Consider the following 26,069-nt stretch of genomic DNA (forward strand, 5'->3'; position numbering starts at 1 on the left):
TGGTTTTATAAAGGTGAAATGTATTATCGGTTACAAACAGTCATCGACATATATACCAATACAATGAAGACGACTTTATAATTAAGATTACAACAGTTTTGAACAGCTGAGGCACATATATAAAAATGGGGTCAGAAAGAAGCTGTAAATAGACTTCTCTTTTTGTTTAAATGTAAAATTGCAATTTAAAAAAGACTATAGTCAGGGCTTAAATCATTATTAATAAAATAAAAAGTATCTTCATAGTATTGACATAAACGCGCACCACTGTAGAAACTTTAGCTTGACAAAGTCATAAGTTAATCTTTTCCTTACTTTTAGTTTTCCACAGGGGGCGTATATTTTCCTAAAAAATCAAAACCTCCTTTAAATTTTTTGTTTAAATACTAAATTAGGAAAATAAATAAAATTTTGAGTAAAATTTCCAAGATGGATAAACAAATTTCCAAGATGGATAAACAAATTTCCAAGATGGATAAACAAATTTCCAAGATGGATAAACAAATTTCCCAAATGGATGAACAAATTTCCAAGATGGATTTCCGGGAGTAAACAAAAATCCTATTCGCTCACAAATCGGACTCCAATTTTTCATGTTTATTTATCAATTAAATGCACAAATATTGTTTTATACAAGTTTAAGACTAAGCAAGGAAAAGACATGTCAACATAAAATGATTAAAGACACTGGAAATCCGTCATCTTCTTCGTAAGTTGGAAAAACTTCGCAATTTGATATAAATTACACAGTAATAGGTTTACACTTCCTTCAGTGCATATTCCACTATTCTACAGAAGGAACAGAGTTCACCTCCACCGAATTCTGAAAATAAGGAAAATTAATTTTCATAATTTTTTCGGATAGTTTTGGTTCCAATAGAAACCCCCATTCTTTGTTGGAATCCTTCCACCTTAATGATAACTAAGGAAACCAGCATCACTTCAAGGCACTGTAATCGTAATTTCAAGTGATCATCCATGCAAAGATGGCAATGCAAGATTCACAGAGGTAACCTTAGAAGCTTAGTCTGATTAAGAATGAATTAGATTTCAATGTTTATAATTTTCATTTGTGGTTTCTCTACAAAAGTGACTGGCGCATTTCTACTGCAGAAAAAAAAACATAAGAAATGATCAAAATAAACACTTTCAAAGGGGTTTTAAGGATACCGTTGTGAATCAAAATGATTTGACGCTACCCTACATTTATATTCTCAAAATGAGAGCTAGGAGCTATCCCTTTTTTTATCTAAAAATTGTCCTTTTAGATTGCGGGATCTCAACGAATTTTAGCCGAAAAGATAAAAAAAAATTTGAAACAGAAAACGACAAAAATTGCCTCATTGTGAGAAAAAAGGGATTAACGTTTTATTGAATTTTTGTCGATAGTCACATACTCATCCATTTCCCCACTAATCATTTTGAACTTCACAACTTCAGGGTTATCCAAAAAGGATAAGACTTTAGTGTCGACCTTAAATTTGTTAGTTTAAAGAATTAGCTTGGCCCACCGAATTAAAAGTAATCTCATAAAGGACTGTTTAAAAGGAATATTCGCAAAAAATGAAAGGGGGGTATAGGCTGACATCGAATTCAATCAAACATTTGCCTTTTATTTCTCGTAAACAGTTCCTTTAATGATTTAGTAATAAAATAAAGCTTCGTCTCTGAAATCTCCTGGTGGGTAAGGGTGTACCAGCTGACCTTGCATGTGAGCAGAAAATTATATTATACAGAGGAACACCCTTCATTCAACCAGATATCAATCCACCCAAAATAATTAAAGGGACTGTCGACGTAATTTCAAACGACTCTCCCTTTAAAGCGGGGCCTGGTCGATTCATGATGAAGATAAACTTTTTTTCTCCACGAAAAGAGTGTTGGGGATTTCTGCAGCAGAGACAAAGAGGGAAGTCATTTATTTATTTATTTAAACAGATGCAGAACGATGTTTAAGGTTGTTCGATTAATTGAGAGAAAAGCTACTTTCGTAATGTTGTCAATAATGGGAATAACTTAAAATCACGCAGCTAGTCCCTTAAAGACTTACCTGGATCAAACTTGGTTCAGAAACTGGTTGTACGGTCACTTCCATATCCTTGATCATTTCCGCATCTTCATCATTAACTTTAATACTCTCAGAAGCTTCGATTGGGACATTTTCTGCCGTAGAATCGGCAGATGGTTCGTTGTGTTCTTTCTCGTCTTCGCCGTTGGTTGATGATTCTTTAATCGCCTCTCCCCCGTCGTTCTGGGCTTGAAGACGGTTGGTTGACCCCGAACTCACAATATCCAGGTTTAGTATTGGGGTAGGCTGAGATTCTGAGCTTGGATTGGAACTGGAGATTGGTTGGATGTTGAGGGATAAATTAGAACCTGCCGCCTCTCCTTAATATTATATCAGAATAAGATACAAGGATTAGTATTTGACATTTTTTGGTCTTTCAAATAAGAATTGGAATTTACCTTTATTAATACTAACTGTTCATTCATGTCAAATCAAAAGATCCCGCCGGTAGGAAAAGCCCAGTTTAAAAAAAGTTAGTTAAGTATATATGTAATAATGACTGTAGTTGTAATGAAAACTATTAATGGGGTTTTTTAAATCAAAAATTTAATTGTACTATAACATACTTGAAAAGCTCTGAAATAGTTTGATTGTAAACAAACGTTATTTATAAAACATTGTGGCATTCCTGTTCTTCAAGAATTATTTGTTATTGTTTAACACAAAACCGGTTTCTCTCCTTATACGTTACATTAAAATGTGAAATGCATACAACCCCTATCGTGTTCTACATATCTTACATTTTACAACACAAAATAGTTCACTGAAATGGTGATATGATAAAGAGGCTACATTTTACATATAGTTTATCCCAGAAAAGAACTGAGTTTTGTCACAAACTCAAATTGTCTAATCTCTATTACTTTACAATCTGATGATGTAAACCTTCAAACTTAGATTAATTGGTCTAACAGAATTCATATTGAAATGGTTGGGTTCTGCTTTCGTATTTTGAAATATCAAAGGTCTACGACATTGGGTAGCAAAGATAAAGAGATAAAAAAGTAGAGTCTTTGTTGAAAACTCAGTTCTATTGGAGACATTAAAAGAATTTATAAAGTGTCGTTTTCTAACCATACTGATATTTAATGCTGAAGATCTTTAGTTTTTTAATTAAATAATTATATGGAGGTCTTTAAAACTATTCCCACATATAGACTATCTATATATTTTACAATAACTTAGAGTTAGGAATAATAGTATAACAACCCATTTAAAAATTTGTGAAGACGACATTTTATAGTTTCTTTCGATGTATCCGATGTTTTGGGTTTAACTAAAATGGCTTTTTATTATCATTTCAATAACCCCTGTATCTTAGTAATATTACTTCTTGACTAGACTAACCTTGTAAAGGGATTGATTCTTCCGAGGGGATTAACATTGGAGATTTGCCAAGAACTTCAAGATTCCCAAGTATAACAGATTCATCTGCTTTAGAATCATCTACTACTCCAGACTCATCAACTTTAAAATCTTCCAGTAGGACCGATTCATCAACTTTAGAATCATCTACTATTCCAGATTCATCAACTTTAAAATCTTCCAGTAGGACCGATTCATCAACTTTAGAATCATCAAGTAGAACAGACTCGTTAACGTTAGAAACGTTAATTATAACAGATTCGTCGATTTTAGAATCGTCCACGACGTCGGAATCGTCTGTGACATCTAGTTCTACTACGGATGTGTTTAGCGTGACTGCACTTTGCTGCTTCACCTACAATTAATCAATCTCAAATCTCAAATCTCAAATCGCAAATTGCAAATTGCAAATCCAAATTTAAATCTAAATCTAAATCCAAATCGCAAATCGCAAATCCAAATTCCAAATCCGAATCCGAATCCGAATCCGAATCTGAATGCGAATCTGAATGCGAATCTGAATGCGAATCCAAATCCGAATGAGAATCCAATTCCAAATCAATTGAAAACAATGAAATGACACCAAATTAAAAGAACCAATCAACTCAAATCAACTTAAACGAAAATAAAATATAAATTCGAAATTGAAATGGATAGTCTATTAATGTACTCTACTGCATATAATTTGTGAACATTTACATGATTTATACACTTTGAACTCCCTTTCAGGCTGAAAGGGACTGAAAAAATTCATACCGAGAGATCTTTTTAATTCCTCTCTATATATTCTGTTCTCTATGTGTGTATATCTATATATATATATATATATATGTCTATTTATGTATATATATACCTGATGATGAACTGGGGGTAGACTCATAGGTTTCCCAAACATAGGAGCACTATAGGGATATCCTGCAGAAAAATTACAAATATCAAATATCAGTACAAAATCACAATTTAACTAATGTTTTTACTGATAAACTGATCTATTATCTACTGATAAACTGATCTATTATCTACTGGTCTACTGGACTGACTTTCTGATCTCTACAGGTCTCTACAGATCAACTGATCTACTGGTCGACTAATCTACTAATCTACTAGTCTATTAGTCTATTAGTCTACTGGTCTACTGGTCTACTGTTCTACCGATCTAATAATCAACTGGTCTACTGATCTACTGCTATACTGATCCACTGATCAACTGATCAACTGATTTACTTATCAACTGATTTATTTATCAACTGATTTATTTATCAACTGATTTACTTATCACCAGATATACTGATCACTGATAAACTGATCACTGATCTACTGATTAACTGCTCTAATATTCTACAAGCTCCACGTTGATGAATTACCTTGGTTAAGGTTAGGATTTGTCTGCTCCAAGACCTGGTATGTAATATCTGTCATCTGTCCGTATCCAGGTAAACTGAATCCATATCCGCCGGACAATCCGGATATACTCGGCTCTTTGGTCTTCTGCTTTACAAGCTTGAGCATGTCAGATGGCAAGGCGGAGAAGGGTTTCAACAATACTTGTCTACCTCGGAATACAATTGCTTTAGGTTCACGAAGTTTAGGTTTAGGCTGCTCTGGTTGTCTGTATCCCATGTGGTCGAAATATCCTCCATTTTGTCTGGGATAGTGCTGAAGATACGAGGGGTTGGAGAGGAAACTGTTGGAGCCGAGGGGAGGAGTACGTCCGTACATAGAGGCTGGATCTAGTCCTAGATGAGGCTGCAGACGAGATTGGGGTTGAGGTCGGGCCTGGGAGAGAGGTTGGACCGTTAATCCAGGTATCTGGGGTAGTCCTCGGGGTAAAGGTTCACTAAACATTGAAAAATATGAAATTTTTATAAGAAGAAAGAAAATAAACAATTGGAGATTAATCACACATATATTTTCATTGATTTCCAAGATTTATAAACAAAAATACAAGAAATATTTTATATCACATCTTTCTTAAAAACTATGTCTTGAAGATTTTAAAAAAAATTAAAAAAGGAATTAAAAACTTGCAAAAATATCATTTCTCACCCAATGGAGCTAAAATTAATTTGGCCATCAGAATAAGAAATGGCCCAATTTTACACTTTAGAAAAACTCCGTAACTGATAACTCTCAATTTCTCCAAATATTGCTAACAGTCTCTTTAATATTAACATATTGACTGTACGCGTAATATTAAAGGGTAAATACCTGAACTTGGTTTTAGGTTCTTCATCCTCACTGTCACTATCTAGACAGACCTCCTCAGCTTCAACCTTGGAATATTAATAACAATAATTATCGCTGTCAACCTTTAATCTGAAGTGCGTAGGTCTGAGCTCCCGTTCCCTTGCATTAACTGTGAGCTGAGTGTCCATATGCAGATCAATAATTTTAGATTAAGAAAGAAATGGAAATTAAGAAAGAAATGGAAATTAAGAAATCAGGACCAGGATCAGGATCAGGATCAGGATCAGGATCAGGATCAGGATTAGGATCAGGATCAGGATCAGGATCAGGATCAGGAAAGAAATCATAATCAAGAGATTTTTATAATTGACAAAGCTTACCTTTTGCTTTTTATGAGGAGGTTGATTATAATTATCCTCCTCTTCCTCCTCTCCTTCAGTTTTCTCATCTTCCTCGTCCTCCTCATTCATGACCTCATCCTCATCCTCCTCATATACCTCGCCATACTCTTCAAAACATTCAATATTTAATGTAACATGTAATAGGGACTGTAGAGGTAAATTCAACTGACCCTCGAATTAACGATTCACTAAGGTACCCTTGAAACCTACATCTCAATAATATTGTGGAAGATATCGTGGTTTTTCAAACGGGAGAGTGTTGAATTCTTTTAATAAATACACAAACAAATAAAGATATTCTATTATCTTAGATCTTAGGTTTAAAATGTACGGTTTTGAACAAATATTTTCAAAAATTAATTTCAGTCCATCCTTCCCGTCCTTAAAATATGTTATTACCTTGTCCCTCACCCATATCTAGAATATCCTGTTCAAGTAGAGACCCAAGATCTATACCAACAACTAAAAATAAAATAAAAATTATTTTTTAACAAAAAATATTTGATAAGTCTTATCTCATGCGATATTAACTTTTTTGTGCGTGTACACTCTTAATAAAGGAAAGTTCGTCAAAAGAAAATTATTTCCTCCCAGAAGCTCGAGAATACTTAAAAAAATATATTTTGCCTAAAACACCCAGAGCATAGCTAAAGATATACAAGTTTTATCATGTTTCAAGAAAAAAAGCGCGACTTTTTTTACGAAAACTTTGCAAGTTTATATCACCTTTTTTCTCTGATTCATTGGTTGAAGAATTATCATGAACAACTTCCAGGAATCCCGTTTCTGCTGGAACCTCAGTAACCTCGAAATGTAAATCCGAATTCACAGATACTTCCATAGGAAGATCTTGTGCTGGTTCTGCTGTATTTGAATGGGATTCAGAGGACTCGGTTTGATTATCATTAGGTACACTTACTTGAGCTGAAACCTCAAAGATCTCAGCTGCTTGATCTGCATCAGGATCAGAAGTACCAGAGATGAGTTCAACAGTATCCTCTGTGATTTCCAAACCTTCAACTGGAGAGTTCATTTGATTGGTCAATTGATCTTCAGGATTTAGCATAATTTCAGAACCTTCTCCGGGCACGTCAACCACAGGGACAACAGCTTCTTCTTGGAGAGTTTGCTCTTCTCCAGGTTGATGAACAAGAGGTGCTGAATCTTCAGGAACTGCTTGTTCTTCATCAAGATTATCTTCATCATAACCTCCGTCAGTTTGAGGAAGGTTCTCCCAGGAGGGTTCTTGATTCTGTAAATTGGTTGGAGGGTTGGACGACTGGTCTGCACGACTTAAATAAATTGAAATAATTGAAAATTAAATGATAAGTCAATTGGACAATTGAATGAGAATGAATAAAAAGTAAATAGGATAGTTGAATGGAAATTATGAAAATTGAATGGAAATCAATCGAAACATGATTGGAAAATTAAACAAAAAATTGGAAATGAATTAAAAAATTGATGAAAAATAAACGGAAATGAGAAAAAAATTAATGGAAATCATTGGTAGTGAATGGAAAATTGAATGGAAATGAATTGAAAAATCAATAAAAAATTGAATGGAAAATTAAAAGAAAATGAATTAAATATTGAATGAAAATTGAATGAAAAATTGAATGAAAAATGATTGAAAATCAAATGAAAAATTGAATGAAAAATTGAATGAAAAATTGAATGAAAAATTGAATGAATAATTGAATGAAAAATGAATAACATGAATAACATGAATAACTGAATAAAATGAATAACATGAATAAAATGAATAAAATGAATAAAATGAATAAAATGAATAAAATGAATAAAATGAATAAAATGAATAAAATGAATAAAATGAATAAAATGAATAAAATGAATAAAATGAATAAAATGAATAAAATGAATAAAATGAATAAAATGAATAAAATGAATATAATGAAAAAAGTATTTATCGAACCTTGGAGATGAAATAGGTTCATTATGGGATGATGTTTCGTCCATGTGTAGGATTTGATTCATCATGTTTTCCTCCTCATTCTCTTCTCCTTCTCCTCCTTCCGTTCCTTCCGTTCCAGTTATCAATGGTTCAGATGGATTCGTTGATGGTTCGTCATTCATCTCAGAAACAACTTCCATAGAAATGTTCATTGCTTCCTCAGAGGTTTCCTAAATTAAAAGTAGAAAAAACAGAATCCAGGTTTATTTTTGATATTTTAATATTTTGATACACATGAACCAAAGCGCTTTAAGCATAAGCGTAAAAAACCATGGCCAAATAAAAACTAAAAAATATGATTTTACATTTTTTCTTCTTTCCTTCTCCTTTCACAGTTTGTTGATTTTATGTTGATTCTTTTCCTCAAAAATGTAAGGTCCTATTTTTGAGATCCCTGAGTTTTACATGGGGAAAAAATTGATCTTAGGGAGGAAATTATCAAAAAAGGAGACTATTCATTTTAAGTCAATTTCTATTTTGCTTCTAAACCTTGATGTTGTGACTTAAATTTGACCTGTTCTGGTGGAAGGACAGTCATAACAATACCCGCTGGTAGTCTAGGGACTGTTAATTCTCCCGACTCTAACATTAAAATTATGATATTGATGTTTACTATAATAATGATATTAATAATAACAATAAATATTGAAATAATAATGATAACAAGCTGAACTACCGCCGAAAAAAAAATAGAATTTTGAAGAAAAAAAATTATACTTCTGAAGTAAGTAATTAAGTAAGTTTGGCCAGCTATAGTAACATATAAATATATATATAAATATAAATAAATGATTAAAGAGCTTTATTATATAGATGAAAACAAAAATAATAGTAATACCTTGTTGATCCAAGAGGATCTCCTCCTCTACGGGTTTATTCTCCTCCAGAGTGTCATCTGCATCCTCACCTTCAGGATCCTCTTCATCATCATCTTCTTGAACATCATCGTCATCAACATCCATGAGAACTTGTTCTACATCATGAACCTCAACATCGTCTGCTCTTTTTAGTGTTATTCCTGGGGGAAGTCGTCGTCTCCAATCTCCAGCTTGAACAATATAACAAAATTAAATTATAAAATATCAAGATTAAAGGGAGTGTTCACGAAAAATATTCTCTGCATGTTGTCTAAACTGAGATGTCGCCATTTTTTGGTTTAACAGAAATTTGTTTCAACTGAGCGGCGGCTAAAATCTTGAAAGATTAAATACAAATTAAAAACCATATTTGAGCCGTGTCTCAAATTTAAGTCGCGGCTCAAATTCTTTAAATTCGGCCTCATATTCCCCAATTGTAACTCACTATAAAAAGGCAACTTGCATGAATGGGCTAGGAAAAAAGGCGAACGAATTAACGACCCCCCCCCCAACAGGAAACGGAACTTGTACACTGAGTACAATTGAATCTCTGTCACACCTCCAAATGTACACAATACACTTTGCAGTATCGTTATATCTAAAGAAATATTTCAGGATTCTTAAATTTAATCTTTTTTTACGGTGCTAATCTTAGTTATTGACTTTAACACTTAAAAGTAGTCTTATTTAAACAAAAAAAAAGTTTGCAGCATTCATTTGGCAACTAATCTTCAGAATATCTTAATTATTACAAAAGCGACCTAGTCCTACAGTTTCAAAAATGTGGTTTTCATTTCTCGTGTTTTCATAATTACTGGAGATATGAACGATTTCGTGAAGAATTTGACAATTTTAGTTTTATTTAAAAAAGTAAAATGTAAACAAAATTCTTATCTCTGGTAGTAAGCAAAAATGGCAGACCACGTTTTGGAAATCGCAGAACTTTTCTCTAGTGATATAACTTTGCGAAACATTTAAAAGCTGGATCTGGAGAAAACTTGGGATGGATATTGAAAGGACTGTAAGCGTAATTTCAAGTGACCCTCCATGTATAGTTGGCATTACTGATTCACAATAGTACTCTTTCAAGCTTTGCTGGATCAAGTCTAAATTAGATAAAAATGTTTATAATTTGAAATGATCAGATTGAACACTTATAAACCTAGAAAAACGAAATTATCTTCCACGTTTCTTGATCAAGGTTTCACGAGTACTGTTGTGATTATGTATCGTGTATTGCCATCTTTGAAGGGCTACTTAAATCTACGGTTACAGTCCCTTTGAACAAATAGAAAATAAATAATTAACCTTCTTCTTTCTCATAATCGTCCTCGTCTTCTGATCTATAATCGTCCTCTTCCTCCTCGTCATAGTCCCCGTCAGAACCTGGAAAAATAGTCTTGATAAATAACTTAATAAAAGGTGAACCATTTTTTCGTGGAAATCATGGCCGAGCCTCTTCAAAAATAACCGCAAAAGGACGGAAACTAATGTAACAGTTGATTAATGACACAAGTCTAGTGTGAATCAACATGTCAAGGACTAGGCCTACCACCGAGGTCCCCACACCCTCCACAGTCGCCTGGACTAGTCCAATTCGGTATAGGTATAGAGGTGTCATTAGTGTTTCTAGTTTTAATTCTTATTGATAAATGTTGGTTAATTATCCTTCATAATATCTCCTCGATCGCAAAACATTGCATACGAACTAATAATAATATTGAGATGAAATCTGAAAGAATTCTACTAATAATAATAGCAACACTATACAGGGTTACCCACTAAGGATGAGATTTCAGAGACGACTGTACGAAATGTTTACTCAACTGTCTGTTTTCTTTATGATTCCCTGTAACTTAAACCTTATTTCGTTCTTTGTTAAATCAATAAATAAGCCATTAAACGACTATATTTAAGGCAGAAGACTTAATTTAACCTTGGAATGTCATATTTTATGTGGTTTATGTCGTCTTTACAGTCTCATCATTTGTGGATAACCCTGTATCTACGATAGCTTCAATTACTGTGTAACAACAAAAACCTCATAATACACGTTGTTAAAATTAACTTGATAATCTAGAAAACAAAGCTCTTCGCTCATATATAAATTTATTTATGTATGTATATTTATGTATGTCAGCTATAGCTGGCCAAACAGCAGGATCGAATACGCTGAAATTTTTTAAGAGAACCCTTGAGTACCCCGGGGGTAAGATAGCCTAAAAAATTTCGATTTTTTTACTTCTAAAAATCTAATATTTTTTGGTCAAAATTCGAATTAAAAATATTCCACGGGCAACGCCGGGCAGTTCAACTATTTGGTAATAATAACTATAATAATAATAATACCTGGACTTCTGCTTCTTGTCTTCTCCCTCTTGTTCTCCTTCCTGTTTTCCCTGAACGGTATATCAGGATACTTAAACTCGGTTTCCTTATCCTGCTCAGCAGCTAGGCTCCTAAACATTAAAAGGTTAAATAGATGAACGTTGATTAGAGACAAAAACTTTATCTTAAAGGTACTGTAAGCTATAAGGGCAATGTCCGATTTACAACAATACCCTTTAAACATTTGACTGTTCATCGAGTAAATAAAGCTCATATTTTAAATATCTTGAAACCACTTGAATCCCTCAAAACGCGGTGTACGCTGCGTACAGTTGGAATTCAACACAGCTGATGCGCTACTTGTGTAACTTGACAATACCCAATTTTAAATTTAACGGTTTCCAAATATTCAAAAGAAAATGTTTATCATCTGCCAATACTAGAAAGTGAATATTAATATTTTTTTAAAACTTTAGAATGAGATATCCTTAATCCCAATTACTTAATCTGAGTATCCAATGGACACGCTTTTGATTTTCTTCTTAATCAGTTCTTTCTTGTATATGTAGAGAAAAATCAAAATCCGGTTTTTTAAATTTAGTAATCCCTCCCGTTTCTGTATATAATCTTAAATGGCGCGCAAAATTTCAAATTTATCGGCTTCATATATGCGACTTTGATTGGTTGAATTTTATACACTTTTGAGAATACAAGTACAAGATTAGGTTAGTCTCGATATTAAGAAAAAGAGAGGATTAAGCATTAATCTCAATATCCACCATTCTAAAGTTTTCAGCTCTGGTCACATTTCAATTTACAGTTTTCAGTATCAGTAGACTTAAAATGAAGTTATCATAATGAAATGGAATCGGCAGAGGACCCAATCAAAAATTGACCGCTGCCAGAAGTGGAAAGTACTGTCCTGTTCCAGACCTTTATCCCGCACCTGGTCTTTTTTCAGCCGTAGGGAATCAAGGAGATACTTCCGATGGCTGGCAAAGTAGTAACCAAATAAAAAGAGTCAATCATAGTTTCTTTCTTTAAAATCTCATTGCAACCAACTGTATTAGATATGATCTACCTGACTAGCTCTGCTATTTTCTCTCTCTTGCCGACCACCTCCTCCATGTCGAACCAAGAGGTGAGGTGTGTGATGGGGATTGTGAAGTCGTTGATGGGGAACTTGAAGAAGCTCTCCACAAACTGAAGAAGAAATATCCCACAGTCGGTGAAGTTTGGCTGCTGTTGAACCTGAGGTTAAAATATTTGTATCATCCGTAACCGAATTTAATGAATTTGAGTTACGTCGCTAAATCCAATAGATGCGGATAAGCGCTTTCCCACCCAAAAGATTTACCCTTACATATTATTACAAGGGCAGTAAACTTTAACATAGAACACAAAAAGCAAGTTTATAAACAGAATCTGATTTTTCATGGGTAGAATTTGCGCAGAATTATACAGATGATTTTCAACAATCTGGGGGAAGTATATTAACCCAATTTAATACTTTTATTTATTTAATTTAATTTATTTATTTAAATAACTTTATAGTTTTCAAGAAAGTACAAATCCCTGATTTTTCATGTTTCTTTAACAAATCTCTGAACGTAAAAACTAACCTTTGGAGCTGTACCGGGCATATTCCTGGCGTTGAACTCTCTTGTCTCTCCATACTTCTCCTTATATTCCATTGCAAGGAAGTCACGGAGAGTGGCGCACAAGCGCGCTTGACGAGCCCGAGATCCACCTAGAGAGTCAAATACCAGAATACAGGGTTGCTTAACGGCACAAACATCTTCAGATTCGGCTTCGTCTTCAGACTCCTCCTCATCATCGTCGTCTTCTTCTTCTTCTTCGCCCATATCATCAACCTCTCCCTCCTCTTCTTCGTCACCCATATCATCATCGTCATCGCCCATTTCTTCGTCCATATTAGAGTTTCTCTCTTCTCCTTGCTCGTCAAAATCACTGTTGTACTCATCGTCCTGTTCTTCCTTCCGTTCGTCCAGTGCTTGAACTTCATCCTCATCTGATTTGTATTGTTCACCCTCTTCCTTATCGGATCTATGATTTTCTTTGTCTTCCTCATCGGAGTGGTATTCCTCCTCCTCCTCCTCCTCTTCCTCATCGGCTTTCTCAAGAATTGACACAGTTTCATTGTTCTCATCATCCTCTGTCATTTCAATTGTGTCATCAGCGTCCTCAACTGTCTCATCAGCATCCTCAACTGTCTCATCAGCATCCTCAACTGTCTCATCAGCGTCCTCAATTGTCACATCTGCGCCCTCAACTCTCTCATTTGCGTCCTCAATTGTCTCGTCTGCATCTTCTGTCTCTGCATCAGCCACAATGATGCCTCCGAAAACTATCTCATTATCAGAATCAACGGTAGCAACTTCTTCAACAACAGACTCTTCAAGCTGAAGTTCAGGCTGAGAGGATTCCGCCGACTGGACAGATGTCTCCGCTGCTGTTTGAGGTTCAGTAGCAGGGTTGGTCTGAAGTGCAGATGAGGATTCAACAAGCTGAGGGATTGGTTGATTCTCCTCATTGATCTGTTTATCTTCATCTTCCTTATTCTCTTCATCATCTTCATCATCCATACCATCGACCTAAACAAAGGTGAAAATCATTAATAATGGACTTGAAGGGACAACTGTTGTAATTTCAAGGGACCCCCCCCCCTCCCCCCTTTAAAGAATGATCCCCGATTTACAACGATTCTCTTGAACCCTTAATCTGTTCAATAATGTGGAAAATGACGTCGTTGTAACAGTGAACAATTCAGATAATTCCACCATGTTTTCCAGTAGCAAAATGCTTAAGTCCCATTTGAAGAGAACCCCCACGCTAAAATAATCAATTTTTGAAATTATTAACATTACGGAATTAATTATCTAATTCATACTTGATCAGACAAATATTCAAAGGGGACTCTATATATGGAGATCTACAGTATTTTGAGAATTTAGATGTTCACTTTTCATATTTTCCGATTATAAACTTTTAAGTGGATTGGAAAGCTCTGATAATGAACTCTAGATATGCTTCTCCTAAAAAATAAGTTAACTTGCAAAACTAAATAATAAAAATTAAATTTGACGCTTCGCGCAAACTTGCAGAACAAATATTTAAGTATGTTTTTTTAAAAACCAATTTTAAAAGAAAGAATGAATATTCCTAAAAATTTGAAATTATCAAATAACTAAAAACATTTCCGTATTATCAAAAAATCCTTACCCAATTATGTGCACAAAAGTGTTAAATAAAATCAAATATTTATCATTAAGATTCGGTAAATTGAGATCTTAGGCAAGAATATTATATTTCATAGATTTATAAGGAATATTTTGCTGAACATCTAAAAGGAGGGAGGAGGAGGGGGGGGGTACTAACCTGTGGTATTTGTGCTTGTGATTTGTCTGAAACCTGAGTTTCCTCTTCCTTAGGTTCATCAGCTTCTGCTCTTCCTTCCTTCTCAGATTCACCATCTTTAAAAAGAACATTTTTATACAAAATATTTTCTAAGCTGACCTTTTTTTCTAGATTCCAGGTTTTTCTATTGTATTTAAGATTTATAGCACATTGCGAACCAAGATGTGCGTGCGCGCTCAACCAAAAATCCAAGCAGTATTTTGCCAATTGCTCCTTTAAAACTTAAGCTAGAAACAAAAGTGTTGCAGCTACAAAAAGGACCTCACTAGTCTCCTGGAGTTTGTAATAACTCTTGTAATAATAGAGATAAATGGTGCTAACTTTGCACCTATATTCTTATAATCCATAAGGGGCATAAAAAATTTAAAATTTTTTTTTCTTGATCAGGGGCGTAGAAAGGGGGGTATTTGGACCAAAACAGGTATTTATATATATAAATATTTTTTTGCCGATGTATCATTATTGTTTTCAAGATTTTAGGTCTGACAGAATATTAGACCATGACAAAATAGCCTAACAAGGACAGATTCAGCTTGCAGGAGGAGCCCTGTATGGTTCAGGGGCCAAAAAGCCAACAGTCAGGGGGGTCCTTTGATCCACATCAGACTCCTGAAAAATGAAGAGGAATCAGTGCCAATAATGCATTAAATAAAAAAAGGCAAGTAAAATTCTAAAAATGTTTTGTAGTTATTTGAATTGATAAATCATAAATATATACTTCTTCAGGGGCGTTAAGAGGAAAAATATCACTAAACACTCCCCTTCTGGATTTCATTAGTCTAAAAGTAAGAAAATAATAATTTTATAATATTTTAAACCATACAATCCTTTAGGAAGTGTCTTCAATAGCTTAAAGATCCAAAATGAACCATTTTTATCAACAGGGGCGCAGAAAAAAAATTTGAAATTTTTTTATGCCCCTAATGGATTAAAAGAATATAGGTGCAAAGTTAGCACCATTTATCTCTATTATTACAAGAGTTATTACAAACTCCAGGAGACTAGTGAGGTCCTTTATAAGAGAGTTTGTGAGGTAAAACCAAAGGTCAAGGCGTTGCGACACTTCAAAGTCGAGGCTGTCTAAAAAAATTGATGAAAACTTTTAGTTGTCTAGATTTTGGTGAGCAGGGTTAATCTTTCTTGGAAAATCATAATAATATTGCGTATATTTGCTGAATTGGGGAAACATAAATGATTTATAAGGAAAATAAATGAGTTTTTTTTGGTAAAATAAAAACTTCAAAAAGTATGGCACAGCTGGTGTCCATTTTTATTGACAAACCACAATGTCTTAAAACCCGTATAAATTTTGCGAGAAAATTCTCTTATTTAAAGAAAGGTTTTACAGATTATGATCCATACATGAAAAGATAAGGACAGAATAAAACCTACCTTGAATTTGCTCTTTTGGCGGTGACAGTGAATCAGAAGTTTCAGCTTCAACTCCAGGTGAAGAAGTATCAGCAGTTAAAGCTGCTTGATTAGTATCAGAGTGTTCAAGATCTTCAGGAGGCAAGTCTAATGTAGCTGAGTCAGTTTGAACAAGATCAGCTGAAGTAGAGTTTACATGATTGGATTCAGCGGCAGTAGAATCATCTTCAGCAGCGGTAGAATCTTCTGGAGTGGTATCAGCAACAGTAGAATCATCTGGAACTGTGAGATCTTTCTGTGCAGGTACACTAGAAGTAGCAGGTTTAGAGGCAGCTTCAGATGGATTGTCTTGGAGGGGTCCACTAGGGTCCTCATCCGAGGAGGGTTGGAGAGGATCAGCAATCAAAGTTTCAGATTCAGGTTTCAGATCTGAACCTGGGTTTTCTTCCTCACTGGAGTCCCAGTCATCCTTCATCTCTTTCACTTCTTTACTCTCCTGAAAAATTGAGATTTTTCATGGAAATCAAAGTTTCATGCTCAGCCAAACCTCAGCCAATTTTGTCAACAATTTACGAGTAATCCAAGAAAGGAACGGGTATTAAATGTCAGAATTCACAACTGTTCTTTTTTTTTTAAATTTGAGAGAACTGATTCATTTCTGTGAAAGAAAAAAAACTTCTGAATAAGGAAAAAATTCCTCCCACATTTCCCCTTAGAAATGTATATTTATGCATACAACTATATTTCTGAATGAAACTTCACATTTTTATGTTACAAAGAAATATACTAAACATTATGTTTCATACTTAGCCGGAAATATACAGTGGTAAATCTTTGATCAGAGCTGAAAACTTTAATTCCGATCGGTTAATTAATTTGGAGACTAATAACAAGAAGAGAACAAGCATTATTTAATCTGGAGATTAAGAAAAAGAGTAGATCAAGCATTAATCCCGATATCCACCACCGATCTACTGTCTAGTTTTACATATATATCTATAAACCGGAAATAAACCGGAAGCACTGACCTCTGGTTGTTCCTCTTGACTGTGAATAGAGGAGATATAATAAGCTGCTGAGTCGGAGAATCCTTGATTTTCAGATTCTTAACAAATATTTTATTAATTATAAAAAATAATACACTTTTAAAGGGACTGTACACTGTACACTGTACAGTGTACAGTTTACACGTAATATCAGTTAACTCCCTCCATTGATAGACTGGCATGTTCAATTCACAAGGTTATTCTTGATAACTTTGTCTGATCAAGTATAAATTATATTGTCATAGTTTGTTTCTTAAAACGAACTTTTATCATTTGTGGTTCCCCTATAAAAGAGACTTGCGCATTTCCTGCTTCAGAAAAATGAAGAAATTGAATGTAAGCTAAAAAACGACATTATCTTTCACATTTTATAATAAAGGTCTCAAGGAAACCTGGTGAATTGGGCATGCCCTTTTTTTAAAAAAGGAGGCCACTTAAATTACGACAACAGTCCCTTTAAATAATTCAAATATTGATTTCAATAATCATATCATATCAATAATATTTGCAGAAATGGCCCCAATTAGTCCCGCTCCAGAAAAAAAGACTTTTAGAGCAGTATTATAAATAGGACACTCATCTGTTTAAGGTAAAGTGTAATTTAAATAACTAATTTTTGGACAAAAATCCAAACGATATAATTTTTTTGTCATTTATAAAAATAACAGTTTGATACCTGGCTTTGATGATTCTATTTGAGCATCATCAATAGTCTCATCAATATTGATTCTATCTTCCTGAGCTCCCTCATTCTCATCATCAAACTCTTCTTCCTTGTGCTCATCTTCATCTTCGTTATAATCTTCCTCGTTGTAATCTTCCTCATTGTAATCTTCTTCTTCTTCCTCATTATAATCTTCTTCATTGTATTCTTCTTCTCCTGCCATTTCTTCTTCCCCTACCATTTCTTCTTCCCCTGCCATTTCTTCTTCATATCTGTTAATTTTTTCAATTAATGTCTCAAAAAACCAAACCCCCCTCAAAAAAAACTTCATATCATCCAACCTATAACCCCCCCCCCCCCCACCCTCCCGGATTTAAGAAAAATTACAAATTTTACTTCATAGAGGAAATTAAAATTTAGTCCATGTCGACATAAAATAAAAGATGAACCAAGCGCTGCAGAAAAATCAAATCAATAAAGCCACAATGGCCGTATCGAATATATCGAATTTGTCCATAAGTGGGGATTATGCTTCGACAATTATCCAGGGGGAGGAAAGAGAGAGGGGGGGGGACACAGCCCTTCCCCCCCTCCTTGTATAAACCCCATAATTGAGATATTACCTTTGTCTCTCTCTTTCTTTTCTCTCTTGCTCTCGTTCGAGCTGTTTTCTGTTCCATTCCTTGAGTTCCTTTCTCCTTCTCTCCTCCTCTTCCTTCCTCCGCTCTTCTCTGATGATCTCCTCCTTCTTGAACTCAACCAGCTTTTTCTTCCAGTACTCCAGGTCCAGGTTCTCACCCTAGAGAACAAAGAATTATATACAATACAAGCTTGGGAACCCAGCGTTGTCCAGGTTAATCATAGTTACTCCCGCCGTTTACCCGCACTTGGTCGATTTTACCGGAAACCTACATTTTTGCTCAAGTCGATCCACTCAACTTAGAGTTTCAAAACCAAGCTCAGAACATTCCCGTGGTACTCCCGAGTTCCCCAATTACAATTTGAGGCAAATTGATCAATGGGTTCATAAGTTATGATCGAACATACAAATAAACAAACAGACAAACAGAGATTTCAACTTTATATATATATATAGATATTGGATGCTTTAGTTCTTAGACAGAGAGCTTGAACCCAGAACTTTTGTTCTGTAAATCTAGGGATCAAGCATTGATCTCCATTTCATGCAGACCTACGGTTTAATTAAATTCCTCTTTGATATCACATAGAGGTCACTGATCATACAATGCAAATATAAGTTAAATTGAGTGATAAAGCGTTGATCCTCAGATTTAAGTACCCACATTGGATATCAAAATCAATTATTCAAGATTGATAATACTCTACACAATAGTTCCGACCTCTGAGGCCGAATAGACGCGGCTCAAATATGCATGGTTCCACATAATGTTCCTACCTCGTGATCCAGCTCATCTTCACTTACAATCGGTTCATCTCTCTCATCATTCTCATCTTTCTTACTTTTAATTCTCATCTTCTTCTTTATCTCCTGCAACCAGATTAGAATTAAAAGTTAAGTAAAGTAAGTATTAAGTAAGTAATGATTTATTTCAGGAGAAAATATCTAAAAACCTCAAAAATTAGAGGTTGTGGGAATATTTCCCCCACAATTCTAAAATAAATAAAGAAAAGGAAAGAAAAGTAATATGTTTATTGTTTAAATTACATTTAATATAACTGGTGGTGGATTGTCAGTATTTTTCTAAGATAAACGAACAACAATTAGAAATAATTTTGTCCTTGTTCTTCCTTCTTGACCTCTATCCTCTAGATATATTAAACTCCTTACCTTGATCTTGTCCTTGTTCTTTCTTCTTGACCTCTGTCCTCTACATATATTAAACTGCTTACCTTGATCTTGTCTTGTCTTGATCTTAGATAGTTTTAACTCCTTACCGTGATCTTGTCCTTGTTCTTTCATCTTGTCCTCTGCCCTCTAGATATATTAAACTCCTTACCTTGATCTTGTCCTTGTTCTTTCTTCATGACCTCTGTCCTCTACATATATTAAACTGCTTACCTTGATCTTGTCCTTGTTCTTCCTTCTTGTCCTCTGTCCTCTACATATATTAAACTCCCTACCTTGATCTTGTCCTTGTTCTTCCTTCTTGACCTCTGTCCTCTACATATATTAAACTCCTTACCTTGATCTTGTCCTTGTTCTTCCTTCTTGTCCTCTGTCCTCTAGATATATTAAACTCCTTACCTTGATCTTGTCCTTGTTCTTTCTTCTTCTTCTCTGTGCTCTGGGTGTATTAACCTCCTTGTCCTCCTCCATACTTCGGCATCCAACCTGTCCAGGATAGCAGATAATACACAGGTACCTACACAATACACATTAGAGAGAATATTCTTTATCAATTTTAGCCAGGTTCCTGGTATTAATTACGAGTAAATCAGAACAGAAAAGTTAAGAAAATTATCCAAATCGGGAAAAATTTTGTTTTTGCATAAAGGTTAAAACGAGATTTTCGGCAAATTGTGATCGGATATACTTGCAGCTCAATTAGAAATAATCATGAGTTTATGTAAACCGTAATATAAAATAAAACCAAAATGAACATAAGACCCTTTTTCTCAAAAATCTTAAAAGCATAAAAAACTTCCAATTATAAAAAATCTTCCAGTTGTAAAAAAACAACTTAAGTATAAAAAAATCTTCCAATTGTAAAAAAACAACTTTCAATTATAAAAAATCTACAAATTGTAAAAAAACAACTTTCAAGTATAAAAAAATCTTCCAATTGTAAAAAAACTACTTCCATTTATAAAAAAATCTTCCAATTGTAAAAAAAAACTTCCAATTATAAAAACAACTTCCAATTATAAAAAATCTTCCAATTTTAACAAATTTCATCAATTATAAAAAATAACTTCCAAATTTTATAAATTTTACCAATGAGAGTTCTCGTTGACCGGAACCACCACAAAATCCTTCTCAAAGATATTAATCTTCCTGGTCCACCGTTTAACTCTATCATGGCGTCTGATAATCCCTTCCTTCCTTGCTTCAATAGGAGAAGGTTTACTGGTAAGACGACTGAACCAGAACGTTGTAAATATGTGAACCCTGATCAATTAATAGTATTATTAAAAAACAACCTGGACCTGAACTGGGATAATTATAAACCCGTTTGCGTGATCTCAATATCAACTGTGGGCACTTATAAATTGAGGATTTATAATAAGCTTTTCCATATCTTTATCTTGTTTATTCCTCCCCCGATCAAAGCTCCATTCAACCCTTGACTTAGTACAATTATCATGCGGGATATCGAATAAAGATTAAATCAATCTGCAGATTAACACAAGACCAAGATCAAACCATTGTTCTCAATAAGCAGCTCAGAAATTGAATTTAAAGAATTTGAGCCGCGGTTTAAATCTGTCAAAACCCGGTTTTAATTAAGCGCCAGCTTAAATCTTGAAACATTTGATACAATTTTAAGTGGAACCAACCATATTTAAGCCGCGGCTTAAATTTAAACCGCCGCTCAAATTCTTTAAATTCGGCCACTAGTGAAATCAATTAAAGAGAGGATTAACTTGATTTAAACAGGACCTGAGACTAAAAAACATTTTTTTTCTCTCTATTTGAACTTATTTTCTATTTTAACAAAATCAATCAATGAAAAAATTAATAAAACTCGAGTAAAAGGTAAAAAAACATTTCCAGGACTTTTTGTTTATTTAAAAAGAAAATTCGAAGAAAAATTTTGGTTGTTAATACTTGTGAAAAAAACTAAAGTAGCACAACTTTTTAGATTTGGAGCACAATTACGTTCACCGCACATACCCTTCGATAATATCTCTAATGGACAAATGCTTTCGTTACTTTTCTCTAAGGAACTGAATCTTTGCTACGTTCTAATTTTCTAATCTTTATATCTTAGCAATCTGATGTCATAATCCTTTCGTAACTAAGAATTATTTTAGATCAAATAATCTAAGTTTGAAAATATATAAAAGGTTTTCACCATCAGGTTGATAGGAAATGTGATTTAGTAAATTTGAGTTTGTGGCAAGAACTCAGTTTCTTTGTTGGCAAAAAAAAATTCTATTTTGACAGAAAATATCCGATATTCCTGGTCTCAGAGAGATCTTGAGTGGTCAAATGGGAGAAATCATGATTATACTTGTAATTATACTTGTAATTATACTTGTAATTATACTTGTAGTTATACTTGTAATTATACTTGTAATTATACTTGTAATTATACTTGTAATTATACTTGTAACTATACTTGTAATTATGAAATTATTTTTATGATTAATCTTATTTTGAAATGTAAATCATCAGGTTGCTGGGATTTAGGGATTAGCAAATTTGAGTTTGTGGCAAGAACCTTTTCTTAGTTAAAAAACGTATTTCTTGAAAAATTAATGTAGATTTTGACAGAATTATCTGCTTTAATCCTAAAATGTATTCTTCCAACCTGTCTCTGTCTGCCTGCTTGAGAATAGAATACTGGAGATACTTCAGGTAGAAATCTATTATCACGTCGTTTAAAAACGTTCCAACCTAGAATTAGAACTTTTAGCCAATATCATCTTTTTATCAAGGTTGAAATCCACCAAAAAGAAAAGATAAATCCACAAAGTTTCGTATTTTGAAACCAAAGAAGATCTACTCTAATCTTCCTCTCCTTTTATCATTATTTATTGTGAATTTTTATCAAGAAGAAATAACGGATAATGCATAGATATTTTGAGAATGCCTCACAAAAAGTTACAAATTTAAGCCAAAGCAAATTTAACAAGTTTTTTTCTTTATAAATGGGAGTCATGAAAAGAACCATTTAAATAAATGCTATATATTAAACATACCTGAAGAGTTTTATAATCATCTGTTGTGACAGTGACAGGACCCACTCCTTCAATACTCCCTAAACATTTCGAATTTAAGCGAGGGTTAAAACTAGGTCAAATAGGCCAGATGTACTGCAAAAAGTCTGACCGCGCCATAAAAGTTGAAACCGAGTCGACGTAGGATAAGGTCGTGCCGGTACTTGCTGCGCGTCACTAAGGCCGGTACAAGGAGTCGGTCTGGTTCGAATTCAAATTGACCTAAGTCCGCCTTGACAGTACAGGGAAGTTAAGGTAATTTTATTTGACCATTCTTGCTGCTGTGCTATGAATGTTTTGTAGGTAATACATGGTCGAGGGAACATGTTGTAAAGAAGATTTTTTTGTGTGGAAAATTTAGGTGTACACACTGTTTTACCATAATTTGAGATGAAAATACGCGAATCTCTAACTTAACGTTCCATTGTTGGGGGAATCATAGGTCGGTATTGTTGGTCCAAAGGAGGTACAATTTTCTTATAAATAGTAGTTTCATCTCAAACCAGTCTTTAACTCCTGGCTAAAGGACTTGACATTAGGTCACCCTTGTCCGACTTAGTCCGGTCAAATCAGATCAAAATCAGATCAAGATAGTACGGTCATATCAAAATAGTAGGGTCAAATCAGATAAAAATAGTCCGGTCAAATCTGATAAAAATAGTCCGGTCAAATCAGATCAAAATAGTCCAGTCAAATCAGATCAAAATAGTCCAGTCAAATCAGATCAAAAATAGTCCGGTCAAATCAGATCAAAATAGTCCAGTCAAATCAGATCAAAATAGTCCAGTCAAATCAGATCAAATAGTACGGTCAAATCAGATCAAAATAGTCCAGTCAAATCAGATCAAAATAGTCCAGTCAAATCAGATCAAAATAGTCCGGTCAAATCAGATCAAATAGTCCGGTCAAATCAGATCAAATAGTACGGTCAAATGAGATCAAAATAGTACGGTCAAATCAGATCAAATAGTACGGTCAAATGAGATCAAAATAGTCCGGTCAAATCAGATCAAATAGTACGGTCAAATCAGATCAAAACAGTCAAATCTGATCAAAACAGTCAAATCTGATCAAAACAGTCAAATCAGATCAAAATAGTACGGTCAAATCAGATCAAAATAATAGGGTCAAATCAAATCAAATAGTCCGGTCAAATCAGATCAAAATAGTCCCGTCAAATCAGATCAAAATAGTCCAGTCAAATCAGATCAAAATAGTCCGGTCAAATCAGATCAAAATAGTCCAGTCAAATCAGATCAAAATAGTACGGTCAAATCAGATCAAAATAGTACGGTCAAATCAGATCAAAATAGTACAGTCAAATCAGATCAAAACAGTCCGGTCAAATCAGATCAAAACAGTCCAGTCAAATCAGATCAAAATAGAACGGTCAAATCAGATCAAAATAGTCCAGTCAAATCAGATAAAAATAATAGGGTCAAATCAGATCAAAATAGTCCGGTCAAATCAGATCAAAATAGTCCGGTCAAATCAGATCAAAATAGTCCGGTCAAATCAGATCAAAATAGTCCGGTCAAATCAGATCAAATAGTACGGTCAAATCAGATCAAATAGTCCGGTCAAATCAGATCAAATAGTCCGGTCAAATCAGATCAAAATAGTCCGGTCAAATCAGATCAAATAGTCCGGTCAAATCAGATCAAATAGTACAGTCAAATCAGATCAAATAGTACAGTCAAATCAGATCAAATAGTACAGTCTAATCAGATCAAAATAGTCCGGTCAAATCAGATCAAAACAGTCAAATCTGATCAAAACAGTCAAATCAGATCAAAATAGTCCAGTCAAATCAGATCAAAATAGTCCAGTCAAATCAGATCAAATAGTACAGTCAAATCAGATCAAATAGTACAGTCAAATCAGATCAAATAGTACAGTCAAATCAGATCAAATAGTACAGTCAAATCAGATCAAACAGTACGGTCAAATCAGATCAAAATAATCCGGTCAAATCAGATCAAAATAGTAGGGTCAAATCAGATCAAATAGTCCAGTCAAATCAGATCAAATAGTCCAGTCAAATCAAATAAAAATAGTCCAGTCAAATCAGATCAAAATAGTCCAGTCAAATCAGATCAAAATAGTCAAATCAGATCAAAACAGTCAAATCAGATCAAAACAGTCAAATCAGATCAAAATAGTCAAATCAGATCAAAACAGTCAAATCAGATCAAAACAGTCAAATCAGATCAAATCAGAACAGTCAAATCTGATCAAAACAGTCAAATCAGATCAAAACAGTCAAATCAGATCAAAACAGTCAAATCTGATCAAAACAGTCAAACCAGATCAAAACAGTCAAATCAGATCAAAACAGTCAAGTCTGATCAAAACAGTCAAATCAGATCAAAACAGTCAAATCAGATCAAAACAGTCAAATCTGAACCGACAAACTTTGTGTGAAATAGCGCTGATATACAACGCCTGATCTCAATATCCACTGTGACTACTTTTGAACATAGAATTTAGTTCTGATTGAGAAATATCCAAGAGGAAATTATAGCTTGGACGACAAGAGATGCGGATAATTGTTTAATCCCGGGATTTTACAAACAAAAGTTTTGACCCCATAGGGGAAACATAGTTGAACTGCGTAGAGTCAGTTAAACCACTTATTCTACCATTCTTCAGCATGGCGTGAACCAACGCACAAGAGAAGTAATTCAAGTTTGTAATATCAGATCAATTTAGTCCGGTCATCTGATTTCATTAAAGTCCGGTCAATTATCTCGGTCATAACAAGTCAAGCTTAAAAAGACTACTTGAAGACATTCCCAATAAACTGGAGGGTGGGAACGGGGGGAGGATTTCTAAAGAAAAGATGTGTAAAAAGCCATCCCCCCCCCCACCCTTTAAACATCTTTCCCCCCCTCTCTCCTCCAGAAGTTGGGTTGTTGGGTAAAAAATATCAAAAAGAATAAAAAAACACGCTTTTTACGGTCTTATTTTACAATATTTTTTTCCAGGGGGGGGGGTAGTTATGAAAATGTAGGAAATATCTACCACTGAATGCCTACCTGGAAGAGGATACTGGCAATATTTCTGAACTGGATCTGGTTTAGGAGGAGGAGGACGGGGTGGAGGTTGCTGCTGGGGTAGAGGACGAGGTCCTGGACCTCCAGGCTGTCCGTACATCTGCTGCATGTACGGGTATCCCAACCTGTACAATCATAGTTTTATAAAAAGTAATCATCTCTTCTTGTATGTCCGATCAGAACTCATGAACCCCTTGACACCCAAGTCTTTTTCCATTTTGACTTGGATGAAAGTTAAGATTTATGCGCAAGGCTGGGTTCCAAAGCTAACTCCTGAATGTGTCAACCATTTAACTGTTTTTTGTTTAATGCCACTGTTGTTTATTTTTTAGAGGAGGGAAGGGTTTTACCCTTGAAGTTGATGTTGTTGATGTTGTTGGTAGAGCCCTCCCATCATTTGCATCTGTCGAACCATAGAAGGAGTTATACCAAGCATCTCAAGAATAC

At 34.3% G+C, this 26,069-nt stretch overlaps 2 protein-coding genes across 2 annotated transcripts; both read right to left on the bottom strand.

Annotated features, from left to right (window-relative positions):
- Nucleotides 1-582: 582 nt before the first annotated feature.
- Nucleotides 583-9,062, bottom strand: LOC111710397 (uncharacterized). The gene is made up of 12 exons (XM_023484477.1): nucleotides 8,835-9,062; nucleotides 8,511-8,578; nucleotides 7,958-8,166; nucleotides 6,748-7,313; nucleotides 6,421-6,483; nucleotides 6,001-6,128; nucleotides 5,642-5,706; nucleotides 4,798-5,270; nucleotides 4,287-4,348; nucleotides 3,416-3,788; nucleotides 2,051-2,388; nucleotides 583-823 (listed from the first exon to the last, which is right to left on the bottom strand). The coding sequence occupies exons 1-12, from the start codon at nucleotides 8,956-8,958 to the stop codon at nucleotides 785-787; spliced, it is 2,508 nt and encodes an 835-aa protein (XP_023340245.1). The 5' UTR covers nucleotides 8,959-9,062; the 3' UTR covers nucleotides 583-784.
- A 1,076-nt stretch (nucleotides 9,063-10,138) lies between these two features.
- LOC111710398 (glutamic acid-rich protein) lies at nucleotides 10,139-26,069 on the bottom strand. The gene is made up of 16 exons (XM_023484478.1): nucleotides 25,973-26,069; nucleotides 25,605-25,747; nucleotides 22,549-22,607; nucleotides 22,158-22,243; nucleotides 20,618-20,791; nucleotides 19,928-20,045; nucleotides 19,118-19,210; nucleotides 18,324-18,499; nucleotides 17,713-17,972; nucleotides 17,019-17,095; nucleotides 16,012-16,486; nucleotides 14,581-14,675; nucleotides 12,804-13,796; nucleotides 12,263-12,432; nucleotides 11,203-11,312; nucleotides 10,139-10,239 (listed from the first exon to the last, which is right to left on the bottom strand). The coding sequence occupies exons 1-16, from the start codon at nucleotides 26,056-26,058 to the stop codon at nucleotides 10,157-10,159; spliced, it is 3,198 nt and encodes a 1,065-aa protein (XP_023340246.1). The 5' UTR covers nucleotides 26,059-26,069; the 3' UTR covers nucleotides 10,139-10,156.

This window comes from Eurytemora carolleeae, unplaced genomic scaffold (genome assembly GCF_000591075.1).
Source record: "Eurytemora carolleeae unplaced genomic scaffold, Eaff_2.0 scaffold1045, whole genome shotgun sequence".
Taxonomy (NCBI): Eukaryota; Metazoa; Arthropoda; class Copepoda; order Calanoida; family Temoridae; genus Eurytemora; species Eurytemora carolleeae.